At 43.2% G+C, this 20,216-nt stretch overlaps 1 protein-coding gene across 4 annotated transcripts in view; it reads right to left on the bottom strand.

The window, feature by feature from the left end:
* The window catches only part of ephb2b (eph receptor B2b), a 115,933-nt gene that overhangs the window by 23,366 nt on the left and 72,351 nt on the right, over positions 1-20,216 (bottom strand). For all 4 annotated transcript variants that reach the window (XM_023414042.2, XM_087175992.1, XM_087175991.1 and 1 more), the window contains exons 4-5: positions 9,758-9,913; positions 7,034-7,369 (exon numbers count right to left, since the gene is read on the bottom strand). In XM_023414042.2, the coding sequence (XP_023269810.1) occupies positions 7,034-7,369; positions 9,758-9,913 (492 nt within the window). The remainder of the gene's footprint in view (positions 1-7,033; positions 7,370-9,757; positions 9,914-20,216) is intronic.

The following is a 20,216-nucleotide window of genomic DNA, read 5'->3' as shown; positions in this document are numbered from 1 at the left end:
AATGGCCAGTGCAACTACTGTCTACATAGCACAGTTCATGCATGTTAAGCCCTGGACCTCCTTAGAATTGTGGAACCACATAACCATTATTTGACTGTTTGCTGATTCACATTCAACAAAAAAAAAAAAAAATCCTGTAAGAGAAACCCTGCCAGTGCAGTTTTACAACATACACAGTGTGGAAATTGCATGTAGCACATCTGCTCCAGTTCTGTTTCAACGCACAGCAATGACTTCTGGCTTAACATTGAAATCATGCTCATCTACACAGTATGAGGTTGCCGCAATGAGTGGCACACAATAGCAAGGATTATAAAAGATCATCTCCGCTTATAAAGTTCCTGACCCCAATTTACACATAAAACCTTGGAGAGGATGATGGTGGACGCAGATCGCATGAGCAGCTAGATGTATGCGAGTGAATCGAGGCTACATTAAAAAAAATGAGAGGTATTAGTGACATCTGAGTAGGAGCAGGGGATTGGGGGGAGAAGCAGCATGTCGGGTTCAAACCAGAAACTCCAGACAGTGGCAAGACAGTCGCTCAGACAATGACAACTCTGTTTTTCAGCTGCCTTAAAAGGAATACTAAAAGTCTATATGTCACCACAGGAATTTGAACTAGAGAGTGGTGTTTGGTCGAGTGTTTGGCAAAGAGAAAGGGAGAGAAAAGAAGAAGCTAAAAGACACAGAGAGGGGAGTGGCATTGTGTTTATCACAAATCCATTTACTTAATTAGTGAAGTTAACTCCATAAAGTTTATAGAAAAATGAATAAATTCAAAAACACATCGCTTATTGGGTTGTGACCCCTTTTTGCTTCATCACCTTCATTTATTATTTTTTCTTTTTAATTATCACCATCATCATGTTCTTAGATGTAAAGAGTAAATAAATGACTGCATTAAAACATGGACAATCATTCAGGCATTTCAGTATACAGCTAATGCACTTAACAATAATTAATTGTATATTCACATTATGCTCCCTTTTTACAGCCCACTGGGCCAAAAGATCGTGCCCTTTTTAACCTAGATTTATATGCAGGCGATGTGCATACTCTATTACTCTCTCCCCTGCACAGGCTTAAACCTGCACATCACATCCTGAAGGAAGAGATCCACAAAATGTACACAGAGGAAGGAGAAGAAAAACACTACTACTGAATGATTTATGAACAAAGATCAATTAGTTAACTAATTTTGACAATCCATGTGCTAATTCTCCTCTGGGGACTTATAATTAAATTCATATTGCATGCACAGGTTATTTAAAGTCATCTGATAAACCCTCACTGTCAACCCTCCAAGCTACTTACCACACACTTTATCGCTGAGCTTATCGCACTCTCTCTGCAATATTGCTTGTCTGGAGGCTTCTTTGTAAGCAGGTTGCGCCGCATCAGCAGTAGCGTGAATGCGGTATATGTGTGGTTGGCTGGCCGACTACCAGAGCAGCCCTCTCTCTCTCTCAGGGCTCTGTCAATACTGAGCTCCAGGTGCACGCTGAGGCCTCCTGTCTGTCTGCCTGGCTGACCTACCTTGGCACCCACCATATGTGCCCTTCTTAACACCTTCTGTCACTGTCACACTTGCACATGTATACTGGTGGTCTCTGTCTGACTTCCTGTCGATCAGCCTCTTTATCTTTCAGTCTACATCTCTATCGCTCTTTTCTTTGGCGTTTTTTTTTACTGCTGATGATACAACAGCCTCAATTAGTCATTTTATTTAAAAAAAAAAAAACCTGCATATTTGTACAATACAGGCACAATTCATCTGTTGCTATAATCCTATTAATAATGACTAAAACTAACATTCATTTTAAACGGATTTCTTTGTCACAACTACACCTGCATACAGAGGTAAAATAGCTACTATTAAAAACAATCCTGCAGTTTTAATAAAGCACACAAGAACCCTTTATGCAAGAGCCAACGCTACACTAGTTCTGTTACATAACTAGGATACATACCTAGACATATTAAAATGACTCTCCGTGTGACAAAGGCAGATAATGAACCAGACAGCCATGTGATTGCCATGAATGAACCACTGAATCTGTACTTTTTGGGTTTTTTTAACCGGTGTAACTGTCCTAAAGTCAACAGTGGAGTAGTAGCTGGCTGGTGTATTGACACATTCTGGCAGTACCACCTGGCTCTGCACCAGTGCTTTTCACACCACGGCCCAGTGGAGCAGCAGTCCCTGGTAGCTTGGTTACAGTAGACCTGGGCAATTTGGACAGTAATTAAGCCATAAATCTTCCCCAGACCATATGAAAGGGCTGCACCCGATTACACCTTCTCCCTCGGAGTAATGTGGTTCACTTCCACAATCAGCCGGTTCACCTGATAAGAAACCAATTCAGTCCCTCTGCCTCTCCATAGCATTAGCGGCAGACGACACGGCTCACCTTGAGTTAATGAAATGCCTAAACAAATATGTCCTCTGGAATCTAATATATCCAGCCACTATAGAACCCAATGCGGCATACGAACTGGGTATATGGAGATCTAATTTATCTGTTGTGCAATGCTGAATACTGATAGTTTGCATTCAGGTAGGAGATAATCTCTCTTCTATGCCCTGAAAGTGATGATTCAGCAGCTCTACAGTCACATTATTAGATAGCTAGTACCTGTTTGTGTCTTCATGATTTAAAGCAGTAGTCTCATCTGTATACAATAAGTGTACATTAGGTAGTTTGTAAGACATAAAAGACTCAGCTGCCTTCATACACACATGAATGACATACGGTGATAACTATAATTTCCGCCGCGGCGTTGCTTAATCGGAACCATTCCATTTAAATGTTACTGGCAGCTTAAACACATGGCTTGAATGGGCTCACCTGAAATCAAAGACATGCTGACATGTGTGAAATATATATATATATATATATATATATATATATATGCACACACACACTGTCCATGTTCGTGTGTGTGTTTGAAGCCTGTCTATCCAGCCATGTGTCTCAGACTGTGTGAAGACAGAATAGCAGGATGTAGTGCTGTGAAGTCTATTAAGACTGAATGACATACTGCCTCTCAGCTGTCAGTAACATTTGATTAAACTTCATGGTGGAAATGTGGCTTCAGCAACAATTTTCACTTCATACAGTAATGAACAGAGGCCAACTAAGGTAAGGGGATGGAGAGAATAGGGGAGGGATGAGGGAAAATAAGTGTCTGTCTAAAATGGTAAATGTGCCCACTGAGATGACGCAAGTACTGGTGTCTTCTTCAAGCACATCTCACAGGGAGGGGAACTCTGGCATTTTCACTGAGCAGAGTTAAACCTGTGACCTTAACGGCCACAAGACAACAGACTCAATAACCATGAAGTCACTCCAGTTGTTTCTAAACTGCAAAGTACTGCAATGCTGCTGCATCATAAAGTGGAACAGATAGAAAACAGTTAGCAGGAGAAGCATGCAAAAAAGAAAGCTACAGTTTGTTTACAACGTTAATGAGAGAGAGGCAAAAACAAAAAACCCAATTAAAATGAATGAAAAAATATGTTAAGAGCTTAACGCTCACAGCTAGCTGCCATCTGCTCTCCATCTACTATTAACCATTACATAGTCAGTTTACCATAGGGTGAGTCAGACGGATACAAAGCTCTCAAAGAAAGCACAATAACAAAAAAACAGTAAATTAAGGTTTCTTAGTTCAGTCACAGTTTATCTGTTGGCACACATGCGCACTCATGAGTGCACTAACTTTAAAATAAATGAAGCACACCTGTTTTAAATCTCACTGACTGCAGACGATCTGCACCAACACCAATGCGTGTTATCGCCAAAAGCAGGAAGGGACAGGAAATAGTGTAGGTAAGGTTGGAAACATACTTTATAGGAGCTAGCAGGGCTAGCAGGCTAACAGCGGCAGTCCACTAAGTTGCTAAACAGTGTTTTATCAAACATTTTACTGACATTAACCTCTGCTCCTGTCATTAAACTCAGACTGCATAGTATAAGACTTCTTATACTGTGCAGTAACACAACAAGAACATAAAAGAAAAAAAAATCAATACTTGATAAATCAATATTGACTGAATCATAACCCAGCGGGACACTAACAAAACCACACTAGGTTCTGTATCTAGTTGTATAACCTGTGGAATCAACTGATTGACTGAAACACTGGACTGAAAGTCAATTCAAAAGAGGGACGGAAGCAATGTTTTAAAAAGTACATACACTAACACGTGAAGAATACAGTCAATAGGTCTAAACCTCTAAGGATAAGGTGGGTGCTTCTCTATACCTTTCTACTGCTAGTAACTCAATATCAAAATGTACATAGGTTTTGCTCGTCTATGAATACTTTCCAACTCGCCTGCCCCGTCTGAAGCACTCAGCCCTAAGCTCATTCATTCCTACTGAAGAAGTAAATCTTTAAGAATAGGTCACAAATATAAGGAGTAATTTTGTATGCAGTTTTCTGTAGCACAGTATTTGAGAATACTGTACGTGTATACTGTATGTGAGACTGGTCTTGTCACCACTCTCTCACCTGTCAGACCCTGTTAAATCACTGGAACACCTCGAGACAGAAACTTTACGGTTCGCACCCTCGGCCCCTGACAGAAGGCACCTCTCTATCTCACCTCCTCCGCTCATTTAATGTCACGCAATGAGAAACATTTTATAGACAAAGTAAAGCCAAAGTAGATGGCTTGTGACTTATTATTCTAAAAAAGGCTAGGAGGTGCATTTCAAGGCGTTTGCGTATTCAACACAATGCAAGTTTTGGGGAATTAGTCATATGCTTATAAAATGAGCTCAAATGCCATTCAGCACAGCATCTCCTTTTGTGTGGCATTACAGTGTGTAATCAAGCGCCGCATTTTCCAGGGCAATCACGTCCTTTATCACAGAGGAACTGTCGCCAACCACCTACAGAGTGGGAGGATAAGCCCTGTGGGTAATAGAGTGTGGTGGGTGCTTGATTGGGTATGGAGAGCGAGAAGTTTTGCTCACATCTCACACCACTCTCCACCTCTGCCCCCGCCCGCCGCAGCCCTTCACACCAACAAGTCATAGCTGAGGACGGCGGCCCTCGGAGACACGCTTTCGCACCACTCGCTTCCAATTTACTTATTTGTTGTTGTCGTGGAAACAGCACAAGTTCACTAAGGGGCGGATTAAGACACATATCTGTACACACAAAATTTCAAACTCCGGTTTTTGTTTTTCTCCATGTCGCGCTCTCACTCTCAGTGTAAGAGTGGGGCACAGAGCTGCCTGAGGTAATTAGGGGTGACATGATGTTTATGTAACCTCCAAGCCTCACAAACCAGATGCAATTATGGGCTCCTGGTCCCTGTGACCCCAGCCCTTTAGCGTAGCACCGCAAAACTGCAATCCCGTGTCCCAGGAGTGAGCCTGGTTTTGCAGGGTGATGGGAGAAAGTGGGAGGGTGGAGTGGGGGCAAGCAAGAGTTGAGTTCTTTTCACAGCTCCATCTGACGGGAGCTCTTGCTGCCTAATCTAAAGTGACGGGCACTTCAGTGGAGAGGGCGCAGAGCCCCCCAATTTCCGCCAGGACCCCTCGGCAGGGGAAGCAGAGTAGCCGAGGGTTGGGGTGGTAGACTTATTGTGGCCCAGTGAGACAGCATAGGGCAGGGGCCTCATTACAACGCTTAACTGCACTCACAGGCCCTCATTAACCCACCGTACCAGTGACTCAAATCAAAACAGACAATAAAAAGGGGTCGCCGTTTGAATAAAGGACTCCATTTTAGTGTGACTTAGAGTTTCAGCATTGTAACTGAGTGCTTTATGGAACTTTTACACGAACAGATTTCGGTAAACATTGACGTTTGTTACAGTGGGTCAATTTAGGCAAAAAAAAAATCTCCTCTTAAATGTGTTCAAACAACTTATATACACTTCCTATTAAACTGCCTCCGCGTAGACATCCTCACATCTGGGAATTCCAGAGGAAAGTAATGAGAGAGTGAGAGTGTAGTTAAACAAAACCCAATATGTCCGCTTTAATAACAGCACAGTGCTTTAGGTTGCTCTGTCATAGCAGATTGCCCTCAGGTGAAGTGGTCTACTTGTAGAGTTTTCAGACTTAAAGTCATTTCAGGGAGATGGATGATGAGAGATGACAGGCACTTACGTATGTTGCCAATAGGATGCAAAGCAAAGCCAGTGCAAAGATAAAGCCCAGCCTGTATCCCAGCCCGCTCATCAGTGCTCTTGGGGGGGGCACACAAAAAGCCTGGCATGCCAAATGATTCGTTTCATATACAATTAAAGGGCAAATCAATGCGGGTGACTTCAACAGAAATCACATAGTGGAAAGCATGCAAAGCTCCAATAGCTTCAGAAGACAGACCGAAGGACAGTTTGAGGTGTATGTGTAGAAAATCCTAAAAAAGGTTAAAAAAAATGACCCCGGTCGCCAAGGGAACCTGTTTTTCATTAGACCTCTGAACACACAGGAATACTGGCCTCTAATCTTTGAAGTAGCATTTTAGTTTCTAAAGTAGTTCATATAAATATAAATATAAACTATGCTTACTTTATGCATATACTCCTGTTTTTAACTTTTTAAATGCAACTCTACAACTAAGTGGGTGGATGAGCGCGGAGCCGTAATCACTTAACAGTGGATGAAGTGGAGAGACAGCAGCTAGCCTGCTCTCAGCTCCACAGTCTGAAAAACATGATGATGAGGTCACACTGTAAAGACCAGCAGGCCATCACATTCTGTCTGTCACATCATCAACGGCACTCTCCTTCCCATTTCAGAGCCCTTAATCTGCATACATCACCATACAGGAGAGGAAAGAAACGGACTCAGCGGAGGTCTATGCACTGTGCATTATGTGCTTGTAGAGGAATGAGTGTGATGAAGAGGTACTGTACAGGGCATAAGCGACAAAGGAGCAGCACAGAAATAGCCATGGTGAAAAAAGATGGAGAGGAGAGAAGAGAAGAGAAGAGAAAAGAAGAAAAGAGAAGAGCACATGGTAGTAATATGAAGTGTAGAAAAAGACAGATGGGCCCACTTACCCGCCTGGTTAGTGGTAATGTTGACTGAGGCATACTGAGGGGAGTAGGGGCTCTGATCTGACACCCCGTTGACAGCCTGCACCTCAAACGTGTACTGTGTGTGGGCCAGCAGGTCACTTATGTAGACCCGGGGTTCTGTCAGGCCCAGCTGACGGGGCAAAAACTGAACGTTGTCCCCACAGCGGGTGCAGCCTCCCCGGCCTCCACCGCAGCTCTTGCAGATGATGTTGAAGACCACATCCTCGCGGCCCCCTGAATCCCGAGGAGGCATCCACTCCAGCATCACAGAGGTTTCGTTCACGCTGGAGATAACGGTCTGCGGAGCTGAAGGGACAGCTGAAAGACACAAGAGAGATTCTAGAGTAAACACTCGAGTGATTAATCCAATACACAGATATTTTCTGAAGTAAGCTCTTTGATGAAATGATTGCTTGTTAAGGAGATTGGCCCAAATTGCAGACGCATACTTATTCATTCCAATTCACCATACTGAAATAAACGCTGTATAACGTTATATATTATTTGATCGCTATTTTACTTTTTGAATTTTCTAATCCAAGCCTTAATATGTATCTGTATTTATTAGATTATAAGAAATTGGGACAAATTACAACCTAGAATTACTGCCTCATGGTTGTAAGCCAACCAATCAATATGCAGTTTACATCCATGTCTGTCCAGACTCATAATATTTATAATAAAGACTTTGATTTAATTTAGTCATGCAGTGTATTTTGTCATTAGAGTAAGAATGCTTCAGTTATATGATTTGTTGTGAGGTGTCCACCAAAATCTAATCAGTTCATCCTTGAGTCTAAGTGAATATTTGTGCCAAATCTGAAAAAAAAAAACTTCTCAAGGGCGTTACTGAGTGTTACTGAGGCGCTACTGATAATGTGTTCACGAGAATGGGAGGGAAAGATGTTTATTTTTTTGTTAAAAAAAAAAAAAAGGTTTGACAATGACTCTGACTCTGACAATAGGTGAAATGGGTGTGGACTTTAGTCATAAATTTGTCTTCAAACATCAGTGCTGAAGGTAAAATGCTATGAAATTGCTCTATAGTGGTGGTAGTGGATCGTGATGGTTTTTCTGGTGACTTCCAATTTTGTGTTGGAAGTTGTGTCCTTGATGACATAGAGGGCATTACTGCTAACGCAACTTAAATAACCCCAACACAGGAGGAGAGAAAATCCACAAGCTCACTAGAACACTATAGCCTTTTTGAGGTCTGAGCTGACGGCGTTCCAAGCTGGCAGTGCCTCTTCCCTCGGGATGCCCATTTACTCTCTCTCATTTTTCCACGCTGGTGTCCACTTTGTCAAGTGTTTTCTTAACATCTATTCTCGACAATTTTCTCATGGAGCATCGTATAGAGTTCGTGCAGTGGAGAGAAACCTACTGTTTCTCCTGTTGGGACATTGTTAGCAGCTAGGCATTACGGGGTGGAAACTTTCCACATGCTGCTGCATGGTGAGTGACAGGCCAAACAAACAAACAATGAGAAGTGTTTATCTTCTACAGTCATGTGCACCTAATTATAGAAGACGTACCCTCCAGGACTAATGAGATAAACAACTCCACTCCGCCCACAACATCCTAAATCTGAATCGATCACTTCGTATTTAACCTCCTTTTAATTGGCAGCAATTAACACATCTCCGGCTCTGGAAGGAAGCCCATTGGAGTGCCCTTCTTGGTGTCTCTCATACACGGAGACATAACTCCTCCTCGGCACCTCCTTCCTGGGGAGGAGTCCCCCCCCCCATTAGCTGGCGGGCAGCTCCGATGGGCCCATTCGCTTGCTTTAATCAGGCCGGGCCCTGCTACGCTTAATACGGGTGACGTGACGCTGCTGCTTTCTCATTCACAACAGCTGCTCGACTCCCAGAGCCAGGCTTATGCAAATCTCTTTTGTTGGAAACCATCAAATCTTTTCCCTCCTCTCTCCCTTTCAACACGTAGAGAGGGAGAGTGAGGGAAAAAACTCGACCATAATCGTTGAAAGGAGCTCTTCTTTTTTTTTTTCCCTCTCTCAGCCCAGTTTTGTTTTAGTTAGACCACACTCTATGCACTGACTCTCTGTCTTTCTCACATACACACAACCCCTCTCTCTCTCTCAAATTCCCTCTCCTCCTTCATCTCCAATCTATGTGTCTTCCCCTCACGCTTCACCCCCACCTCCCTCGCTCACTTTTTCTTTGGTCTATCCTTTCCGTCTCTTTCTGTCTCTCTCTCTCTCTCTCTTTCTCTCAACCTCGGTGTCAGCCTCAAATTCAAATTCAAATTCAAACAGCTTCATTGGCATGACAAGAGAGAGTCTAGTCTGGGCTCTTTCTCCGTGCCTGCCCTTCCACAAAGCTACGCGCCCTGGCCCAGTAACCTCTGCACTGGCTTGGAGTACGGGCTGTGTGATGTTGAGGAGGGGCGGCCGAGCCTTGTGTGTTGGGTCAGATCTGTGGACAGCCACACTATGGGCATGTCAGCGTCGTGTTAGCGCGAGGGACAGCTCTGACAGGGTTTCTCTGTTTGGAGTTACACAGCCTACCACTGTCCTTTGATCCCGGGGCTCCTCTGCTTGCGGGTTTGTAATGCCAATGTGTTTAAGAGTTCATATTTGAAATCAAAAGACTTTGTGAGTGCGTATTCATGTCTGTGTACTGTGTGTATTTGTGTGGAGAGGCGCCTAAGGTTCACATATAACAACGTTGGAACTATACACACTCGTGCAGGGCATCTGGAGGGGGTCTGAGTCGGTGCGATAGTATCCATTGCGGCAAACGCAGTTGATGGCGCCTTCGCTGGTGGTGCGGCTGTTGATGGGACACTGCAAACAGGGCTCATCTCCTTGAGTTGGCTTGAAAAAGCCCGAGGGACAAGCTGAAAGACAGAGGAGGAGAAGTATAAGGATCAGGATAAAAATATAACATCTTTAAAAAAAAAAAAAAAGGAAACAATTTGTTTTTTTGCATTTTCATTGTATGACAGCAGAAACATTTAACCTCAGATACAATATAAAGGGTGTGAGGCTTCAACTAACAATTATTTTTTGATAAATTGCCTAATCAGTTAGTCCATTCAATATCAGAATACTGTGGACATTTGTGAGAGCCCAAAGAGATATCTCTAACCTACTTCTTTGCTTCTAATCAACCATCCAAAACCCAAAGGAACTGAATTTATGAAATATAAAAATATAAAAAATAAATACATTTTCACTTTTACTTTTTGTAGCAATTAATTGCTAATTACTGACAAACCATTTGTGACTAAAATGACAGTATCACCATACAACAAGGAAGCAGTTTAATTTAACACTCTGTATATGTAAATTCTGTATGTGATTCTTGACACTTCAGTATTTCAAGTGATTTACTTTGAGATATTTGGTTGCATCATGTGACACAAGAGAAGTCGACAAGTGACCAGAAGTCAAAACAACCCAAAAAAACCAAACAAAAAAAAAACACACCAGAGCCCAACATATGAATATATATCAGCGCAACCTGCCATATAAATACACACCAGTGAAGCCTTGCATGTGAGGAAACTCTCTGGGGAAATGGCAACATGGCAACATGTTGTAAGTTTGCTTTGAATTATTCACCATGCTCTAGTTGCCTGAGAAATCTCTGAAGTGCCCTGCTTTCTGTTAAGAGCCCTTTTAAAGGGCCTCTCTCTGGAAACCTGGGAGGAAAGTTACATTCATGATAAAGAGGAAGATGAACACACACCGCAGTTGCCATTAAAGTCTGTGTTTCTGAGTCTGCCTGTGTTTGGGTGAATCACAGGCTGTATAAGGGGTGAATCTGTTTGTGTGTTGCCATAAGCATCAGTCATTGCAGTGATAAACAACCTAACTTAGCTGTCTGTGAAATCCCCTTATCCTCTCCTGAGTCACATTCCGCCTAAACCTTCACTGCAAAAAAAAAAAAAAAAACCTTTTCCAGCATTTGCTCCTGCACCATGTCAAGAGCTTTTTTTTTTTTTCTATCTTGGGCCAAAGCAGCTACAGCTCTTGCTTCAGGTAATCCAGCTCCCACCTGCTCCACCGATAAAGGAAAAAATATAGAAGTGTTGAGACAGAGGTGTTGCAAGTACAGTAACGTGAAAAATTCACACACGGGATGCAGTGCATATCTGAAGTTCAAAAGCCTCAGGTCTGTCAGTGCTGTTGTGAGTTTTTCTTTTTTAGTAACAGTGTAAAAAACACAAGAATTTTATTGAGTCTGATGAAAGGAAACAAAAGGAAGCTTTTACATCAATTTATGGTTGTTTTTCTTTTTTTTTTTATTATTTTTATTATGTTCACAGGAATGTTTATTCTAGTATCAAAGCTGATTTTGATTATTATAATTTCTTGTGTTTGTAATATCTACAGCAATTTGTCTCACTCATTATGGGAACAGTTTTTCCCATTTTCTATATGTTTCTAAAAACTTACTTAAACACGGCTGCAGTCTTCTACACTGCAAAGCAATAAAAAATACAGCCATTATTCTATTCCGAGGCTGTTTCAGCAATTATTACGACTCGAGTGCAGCATCTGGAATATGGAAACATCTGCAGCTGAAATTCCCATTTTAAATAGAGGGCAAATCACAGGGCAGAATTAGTCCGCGTCCAATCCCAGTGTTTATATTAGACAGACAGATCGCTGTACTCAGAGACCCTACAGGCCAGGAATTAGTGCTCTTTTTCCCCTTGTAACTCAAAGTACATTACTCAGAGTCGTCACCCTCTAAATCTGCCCACTGTATAATGATCCCTGCAATTGTGACGATACAGACACTTAATAAAAGCAAAAAGCAGTGGGCAGTAGAAGGGGCATGTTCAGTATGTGATGCAACAGAACTGTAAAATGTATTTTGCAAATAAATAAAACTTTTAATGCGATCATTTCTGTGGAAAACGACAGATCAAATTGGTCTAGCTGCATCACCTATTCAAGAAGTTCAATTCAAGTGGTCCAATATGATCAGTCAAAGTATGAAATAACATGTAAGTGAAGGTATGCTTTGAAATAGGAACACGCTTTTATTTTCACTGTGCCAGACAGCAGCATTTCAGTGTGTTTGTGTGTGGTTTGTTTTTTTGTAATCACAAATATCTGTGGCAATGAGAGTTATTCCAAAATAAAACACAACAAAAAGAAAAGTAATCTTAAATATCTCTTCACTGAGTATTAGCTTTGACATGTTTTTCTTCTCCCATGATTGATGGGGGGAAAAGGTTTTGGGTACAGAGCGAAACATGAGGCCTGGACATTCACATTGCCAGTCAACAGGCTCTGTGAATGAGGCCCAGGCAACAGCTATGTGGGGAATCGGGACTGAACCTCTGCGGCACAGTGAGGTCTATGGGAGCGCGGCGCTCCGAGGAGCAACACTAAAGGAAACGGCATAAAGAGGTAGTGAAGGGCGGAAAGGAGAGAGGAGTGTAAAGATGGAAACAAAGAGACAAGAGGGGAGTAGGTGGGGAATGGCTGTGTTTGGGGAGTTTTTCAGCCTGGTAATTCAGCGTGTTACTGTGCCCACAGTGAATGTATGTGCTGCAACAGTATGCAGACTGTGCATAATAATCCGAACAATGACTCTTAAAAAAAATCTGCACGGGGGGAAGAGAGTTAAAAAAAAAAAGGGGATGTGCTTCAATATTCTGACGTTGGATGGCACACTGGTGGGTAATGGAAATGTTCCCACCGATACCACAAACATCCAGAGACACAATTCTCTCAGCTACTGTACGTCTGTTCAATTTAGTGAGAAAATCACTGAAGGAAAAATGTATGTGCTTTTACATTCATTGTGTCTGTTTATGTCAAAATCTAAATAGTTTCAGCCCACATTTCAGACCACCATAACTTGTGAATATCCATTAATACCATAGATGGTCATTTGTGATTTATCTGCTGTTATTCCAGATACAAGATTCAGATTCAAATACAAAATTCATTACAAAACAGCAAACAAAACTATACACAAGTATTTACCAGAAACAGGTTCCACTCATTGCGTTTCCCTCTGTGACAAAGCTGTCTCATCCGGCACCTCATAAACTTAAAGAATCCAGTTCAAGAGGACACAGTATTATATGTCTTGGCATGCCTCTCTGCCCTGCCACGGTCATTATTTTTTTGGGGAAATATTTGGGGAATTTCCACTTTATATCCAGATGACAGATTTTGAGAATTGCAAAGTTGTCTGGTGTCAGATGTAGAGAAGCAAAGATGTGGAGAGCAGTGATTAAAAAACAGATCAGAGCTTTAATTCCCTACCTCCCTGCCTGCCCAGATTGGTGCTGTTGAGCTGTTTGATCACCATCCTGGCAGTCTCGCTCAACATGCGGAAGCTAAAGGCTGTTTTTTTGGATGTTTCCCCCTAACTTCAGATATCCTTCTGGCAAGAAGAGTTAATTACTGTCAGAATATTCATTGACAACAGCTCCTCTGTTGTTCCCACTTCCTATACCTAAACTACAAAAAAAAAAAAAAAAAAAAAAAAAAAACCACACACTGCTAATAATGTTATTAATATCATCAAGCAAACGTGCCACGTTTTGCCATTAGATCTCTGGGGACTGCGAATGTGGATTCTGGAAGTGGGACAAACAATGAAATGTTTGTCAAGAACAAAAGCTACACAGAAAAGCTTTATGGGAATTTATAAACACTTCAAACTCAATTTAATGGTAGCTGTGTCAAAAGGTCCAGATCACCTCAAATTGCTTCCAGAGACATGGCAGGATTATTCACTCGCAGATCTTATGTTTGAAAAACAAGTGAAAACTTCTGCCAGCGGGCTGAGAGAGTTTTGTTTCCAATGTTGCCTGATCATTTAAAGACCAAGTATTACACTACTTTTATCTAACACAGAGTCTTAAAACCCAATCTGAATAATACCCCCCCACTCCCCATCCCCTCACACACACACACACACACACACACACACACACACACACACACACATTCCAAACCTCCGGCTGCTTGTGTCTGTCTTGTTTATGACTTTTAATAACATATAGTGACATAAAGGCTTTAATTATGGGTTTTCTGCTAGACTCACTGAATAAAAATAGGACTGCTTGAGATGTGAGAAGTCAGAACCAGGGTGCTTGTCAGTTTTTACAGCAGGTAATTTGCTGGTTGTTTCAAAGGTTTCCTGAATATTACAGCTGGAGAGATTTATAGCACAGTTAGGATGAGACCTGCAGCTAAAACCATCTGAATCCTACAAAGTCTGTGCATCTGTGCGTGAGTGTTCATGTGTGTGTGAGAGAAGAGGAACACACACAAAGAGAAAAGAAAGGCAAAGAGAGAGAGAGTGAGAGAGAGAGAGAGAGAGAGAGAGAGAGAGAAAGAGAGAAGCAGGGAGTGTTGTTTTCAGCAGCAATGCCGACGTGACCGGCCATACTGGAAACGCTCCCTGTGAATCTGGCTCCTCTGACCGAATCAGCAGTCGCACACACACACACACACACACACACACACACACACACACACACACACACACACTCACACAAACACACAGCTCATAGAGAGTGGCCAAACAAAGACTGGGCATTTGACATTTCCATCCTGGCTGCCTCGGCAGTGTTGTGCGATGTGCGATCACAACCAGACAATCAGCTGTCTGATACCAGGTAATCCAGCGTAAGGCCACACCTATTGAGGGGGGAAAAAAAACAAACAAAAAAAACAACAACCCCAGCACCCCTCCAGTCTTTTTCACCCACCACCTCTCATCTCCACCACCAGCCGACAGAGAAACTCTTTGTCCAGCAGTCTGGGGCATCACAGCAACAACAGCACAGCCCTCTGGCCCCCGTTTCCCCTTTTTCCCCCCTTTTCAGGATCCAGTCCACTCCTACCCCATCTCCCCACCCTCTCCCGAAATCTGCTTTATTTAATGAACACACCATTAAAGAAGAGACAAGGGAGACAAAGACAAGCAAGGTGTGTGTATGTGTGTGGTGTTCAGGGGTGTGAAAGAGAAAAGGCTGGAGAGGTAAAAGAAAAAAGAAAAAAAAAATCAGAGGTGCTAGGTTTTGTGAGCACAGCAGGAAAAAGTGCTGAAAGCAGTGAAAATGGCCAGCGTCAGAGGGATTGTGTGTGTGCTGGGTATTTCCCTGTATTCCATTGTGACCAAAGAGGCCGCTACAGCGAGCCACGTACAAGTTTGGAGCTCTATTTGCTTTGGTGCTGCCTGTAAAAACTATTTATATGAATCACTGCGGGGAGAGATCAGAGGCTATCGTAAAGAGATATGTTTCTTTTACAGGATGCAGCGCTGGTTCTCAGAGGAGGAAATTAGATTAAGACAACCTGTTAGCTTTAATAGCAGCTTTCTCATTACCTCTACCATCCTACAACCACAACTACAGACCATCAGCCTTTGAACTGGTCACATCTAAGCAGAGCGTAACGTTGTGAAACGACAGTCATGGCCACAGATCAACCAGAGGAGAGCAGCCACGAGTTGTCTGTCTGTTCCTGGGAGCGAGGACAAGCCAGCCTGTCCGCCGTCTGCCTCAGCACTTCCACGGGGAACACTAGCTTGCACTGTTTGCAACACAAGGTCTCCGCAATTCAATTAGGAACGAAGTCCTACTCGCCGTCTAATTCAATCAGGCTTGTGTGAAAGCTATTAGACAACTGGCATTCGCTTCACCCCACACACACTGGCACACAAATGAGATATTCATTTCTCCCTCTGGGTTTCCATGTCTGGTGCAATTAACAGGTCGGGGACTCTGTGTGGCTTCTCACACTGTAAGCCAGGACAATGCCAGTGTGCGAGGGCACCACTGATGACCTACAAGGTGTAAATCAGGCTACTCTCAAACTCAAGGAGAGCACAGGGTCATTTAAATGGGTTAGTTTCTAAGAAACCCCTTGTCTGACGTTCAACATTTATAACCAAGTTCAACTGTGAGCAAACAGGGCAGTACCGCTGCATTACCAAACCACTAAAAATAACTGAAAACAGGACACGGCCACTTTCATGGGCTTACCCAATGAAGGAAAAACACATTGCAGCCACTTATTTTAATGATTAGTTGCCTTTTTGTAACTCTATTAACTTTAGTAGTAATTCCCACCCTTTAAGCTTTGGAAAAATGTGTCAGAGACTCACCCAGAAGTCAACATTTTCACAAGCATGTGATCTGTGTAAGTGTCTTAAACCTCAAACTCATGATTGCTGATCCAGACACCTTATATATAGATGCAAAGTTGTGTGTGTAACTGGGTGTAAGAGTACATGGGGATGATTGGGAACTGACTTTTCCCTATGTGTCTCTCAGCATTTTGCTCTAAGCTGCATCTCCTCTGCAGTTGTCACAGAGATCATAACCCCCCCCCCCAAACCCCTCCAACCCGCAACCCCCCCACCCCAGCAGGCTCCCCTGAGACAGATTAGAAGCCAAAGTGAGCAGCAGATTAGCTGGAAATGTGGGACACCTGGGAAATGAGCTCCGAGGGCGCAGGCACCTCGGGAGGGCTCAGGCTCAAAGAACACACACATACAACACATGTACTGTACACACTCCCAGGAAACTTAAAAACACACAGGGCTCTGCGCCACACTGCTTCATACACACACACATGCACAGAGAGAGAAAGAGAGAGAGAGAGGGAGAGGGAGAGAGAGAGAGAGAGAGAGAGAGAGCTCATTTAATTCCATCTTCTTCCGATACACATACATCAATGCATAAATAAGCAAAGGCCGTAAAGAGGAAAGCTGCTAATAAACCCTATCTGGCCACTGCCCAGAGGACAATTTCAGCTCATACTGCAGGGGCTTAACCTCATATATGTGGCACATATACAAGGCTCACCATCACAAGGTTTGGTATTTACAAGGACAAAAAGAAGTGTGGAGCACTGTTCAGAATGTCAGTCGAGGCTAAAAATACTCCATAAGGGAAATATTAGTCATGTAACAACTGGTGTTAACTAATTTCCCACTTACTGACCTTATTTCTCATTATCTCCTTAACTTTGGCCAAAAATAACACATGTGAGTGACAGGGCATAGACTCACACATTTTCCGCTTTAGCAACTTTACACACATTTTCACGGACTTATACTATCGTTATCATAAAAACATGGAAGTTGTAGCTCGGAATAGAATTATACTTTAAGAATCATTAGCAAAATTTGCACACACATGCATGCAATGAACAATTCCTTCCATTATCAATGAATCTGACCATTATTTTTTGATTCATCTACTTATCTTTAGTCCATAAAGATGTCAGAAAAAAACTCAACATGAAGTGTTCAAACAGCATGACTTGCCCGACCAGCTGTTCAAAACCCAAAGATATTCAATATACAAGGATTTAAACAGAGGAAAACTGCAAAATTCACACTCAAGAGGCTGGGAATGGCATTTTTCTTGATAAATGCCTTAGAAGATGAATCAATTAATTAATGTAGTGTTGATCGACCAGTCACTTCAACCATATGTCAACACTATGTGTGTGTTACAGCGCATTGAAGTGCACGTACACACATCACACCAGCTCACTCCGCAAACCCTCTGCCTTTCTGGAGATGTGCGTCATTACCATGTGGCAAATGTTAGTTTCTTGATTCAAACAACGCTGGCAGAGTGGCTCTCTGTTCAAGACCACAACGCTCTCATGATGATCATCAGGTCATAAATACCAAAGGGAAAAAAAAAAAAAAAAATCAGTGAAAACTATCTTAACCACAGTATTTCCATACTGTCTGATAACTACCATCTGTCAATAGAGGAGGAAACAGAGATGAAAGGGGAGTATCACTGGAGCCATGAATGCAGCACAGTAATAACGTCTGGAATTTTCACTGCGCTCCTTTTTTTTTTTTTCTTCTTCTTCTTCTTTTTCCCATTTTTTTTTTTCAGCACAGGGAGGAAAAAAAAAAAAGGAGGCACAAATGTGGAGTGGTGAAACTACAGGCATCTGAGCCAACACATATACGCACAGGGTAGGAATATGAACAAGGCTAGAGGGTGGGCCGTTGTGGGGAATAAAGCGGAAAGGGTCATTTCATGCAGGCAGATCACTTGACAGCTTGCTCTCCAGAGGATGGAGGGGTCCAATCAGGTTGCTGGCGGACCCCTTCGGTACACTGGGCTGCAGATGGCCGGGGTGTGGCAGGAGGCAGGCCCCTTTGTCGGCATTAATCTCCATTTAAGATGGCTTGTCAACCTTCAGGATCCACATTGCACTGGAACCAGCTACCTTGTGTTCCATTATTTGTAATGACAGATCATTACCCGAGCTTGAAAAAAAAAATATGTCACTTAATGCAGATAATGGTACATAATTTGAAATTATGGTGCAGTCCTCCATAATCTGGCCACCAATTGAGCCTCTGTGCTCAGATGGGGTAAATAATTCAGTCAAATTGTGTGCCTTATCGCATATGGGTGGGAATTAGTAGATGTGCGCTTGGTGTTCAGTGGTTTCAAAATAGACTAATTCAAATTAATTCAGCTCAATAATTTTAAGAATTAATTGCTTTGCAGCCCAAATTTAGGATGACGTGGTTAGACTATATCACATCCCATCTGTTTTTTTTAATTTTTTAATCTGTTTACAGAACAACAGCCTCAGCTTCTGTTTCCCCCCTCCCCCCTCCTACCATCCACCATTCACCGTCTACCCTGAACCCAGTGATGTTTCTTATCTTTATGGAGTTCATACTGTTGCATGAAGTTTTTCTCCCCCCCCCCCCCCCCCCCCCTCCCCCCTCCCGAACAAAGGCAGTCTGGCCTTACTTAACATTGCATGCAAGCTGAACTTTCACTGTCATGTGACACTAGGAGTCAGTAATTGTGCTTCTAGAGCTGCTGTGTTCCTGATGGTGGGGAGGAGGGGGGACTGCTACACCTGTCTTTTCATGTACAGCACTGCCTGAGTGGGTGTACACTGTTTCGAATTTGAGACAGGTAGGAAATGAAGAGACTTAGGAGTGATCAGATGACGGATTGCTAAGCTGTCATTGTTGAGGCAAACAAAAGAATGTGGGCAGCCTCCGCCCCACCTTGTCCTCATGGGAACATATCACCTGCTGCACCACAGCATGCACTGAACTGCTTCCCAGGCAACACCCATCCACCAGTGGGTGCAACGATGAGTTCCTCCAGTCGCTTGCATAGATTCCACACCATTCATGCTCCGTCTAAGCCTTTGATTCATCATTTTATTGTTACGCCGTTTGTGCAGAGGGCTGTGTTTACAGAACACACTCTCTAAGACACACAGATCGATGTGTCTGAAGTCTATATGAGTTTTGACTGGGACTGTCAGTCCCTCGGCCTACTAAACCCCCAAATGCGCCCTTTGCTCAAGGACAGCTAGTTGCTAGGGCAACAGGAGCCATTGCCATGTAAGGCAGCTTCTTCGCTCCGTTCCGCAGGCTGCACCCAGACCTTACAGCCCCGATCACAGCCTCAGACTGCTGATGACAGTGGGACTGGGTGGAGGAAACAAGAGTGGAGGTGGAGGTATAAGAAGGAGAAAGGTGAGCCGAATGGAGGACAAATAACCTCAGTGACCTGCTGAAGTCGTACAGCAGGTTGGTCTAGAATTCACATAATTGTCTCGGCAGAGATAAGATGCAACGCACGATGAATGTCACTCCCCAGTCCATCAAATAAACAACCTGTTAAAAGTTTTGGAGTTTTGATGGAATTCGTAAAAGCTTCATGTTGAATACAATCTACTCTATCTGGTTCAACACCCGGCCTTTTCTGCCAAACACAACATCCCCAGTAGCCGATATCCTTGCCAATATAGGTGAGAGGCAAGCAGGGAAAGGGGTGGTGTTGGTGGGAGCAGCAGCAGCAGCGGCGGTGGGGTCCTTTGTGCCTGGAGGCAGATGTAGGAAATAGCTGACGGAGGCAATCACTAGTCTGTATGTGTGTGCCTTTCTATGTATCTGTGTTTGTAAAGGACAGCACAGAGAGCAAAAGAGAGCTCGACAGAGTGAGAGAGAAAGAGAGGAGTGAGGGGGAAGGAGGGGCGGGGGAGACTTAACCAGAATCCAAACAAAGGCAGCGAGCAGCAGCTCCGAGCTCGGTGACAGAGGCTCCCCAAGGTGCAGTCTAGCTGATGGACAGGTGGCATAAAGGGGACTGCATGTTGTCCAGTCAGTAGGGACAAGAGGGGTGTCACAGGGAAGGAGTG

This window comes from Seriola lalandi, unplaced genomic scaffold, assembly GCF_002814215.2.
Source record: "Seriola lalandi dorsalis isolate HSWRI2012SDOR001 ecotype SW California unplaced genomic scaffold, Sedor1 jcf7180002054520, whole genome shotgun sequence".
In the NCBI taxonomy this organism is placed as follows: domain Eukaryota; kingdom Metazoa; phylum Chordata; class Actinopteri; order Carangiformes; family Carangidae; genus Seriola; species Seriola lalandi.
The sequence above is the reverse complement of the archived record's forward strand: the minus strand, read 5'-3'. Positions and strand labels throughout refer to the sequence as shown.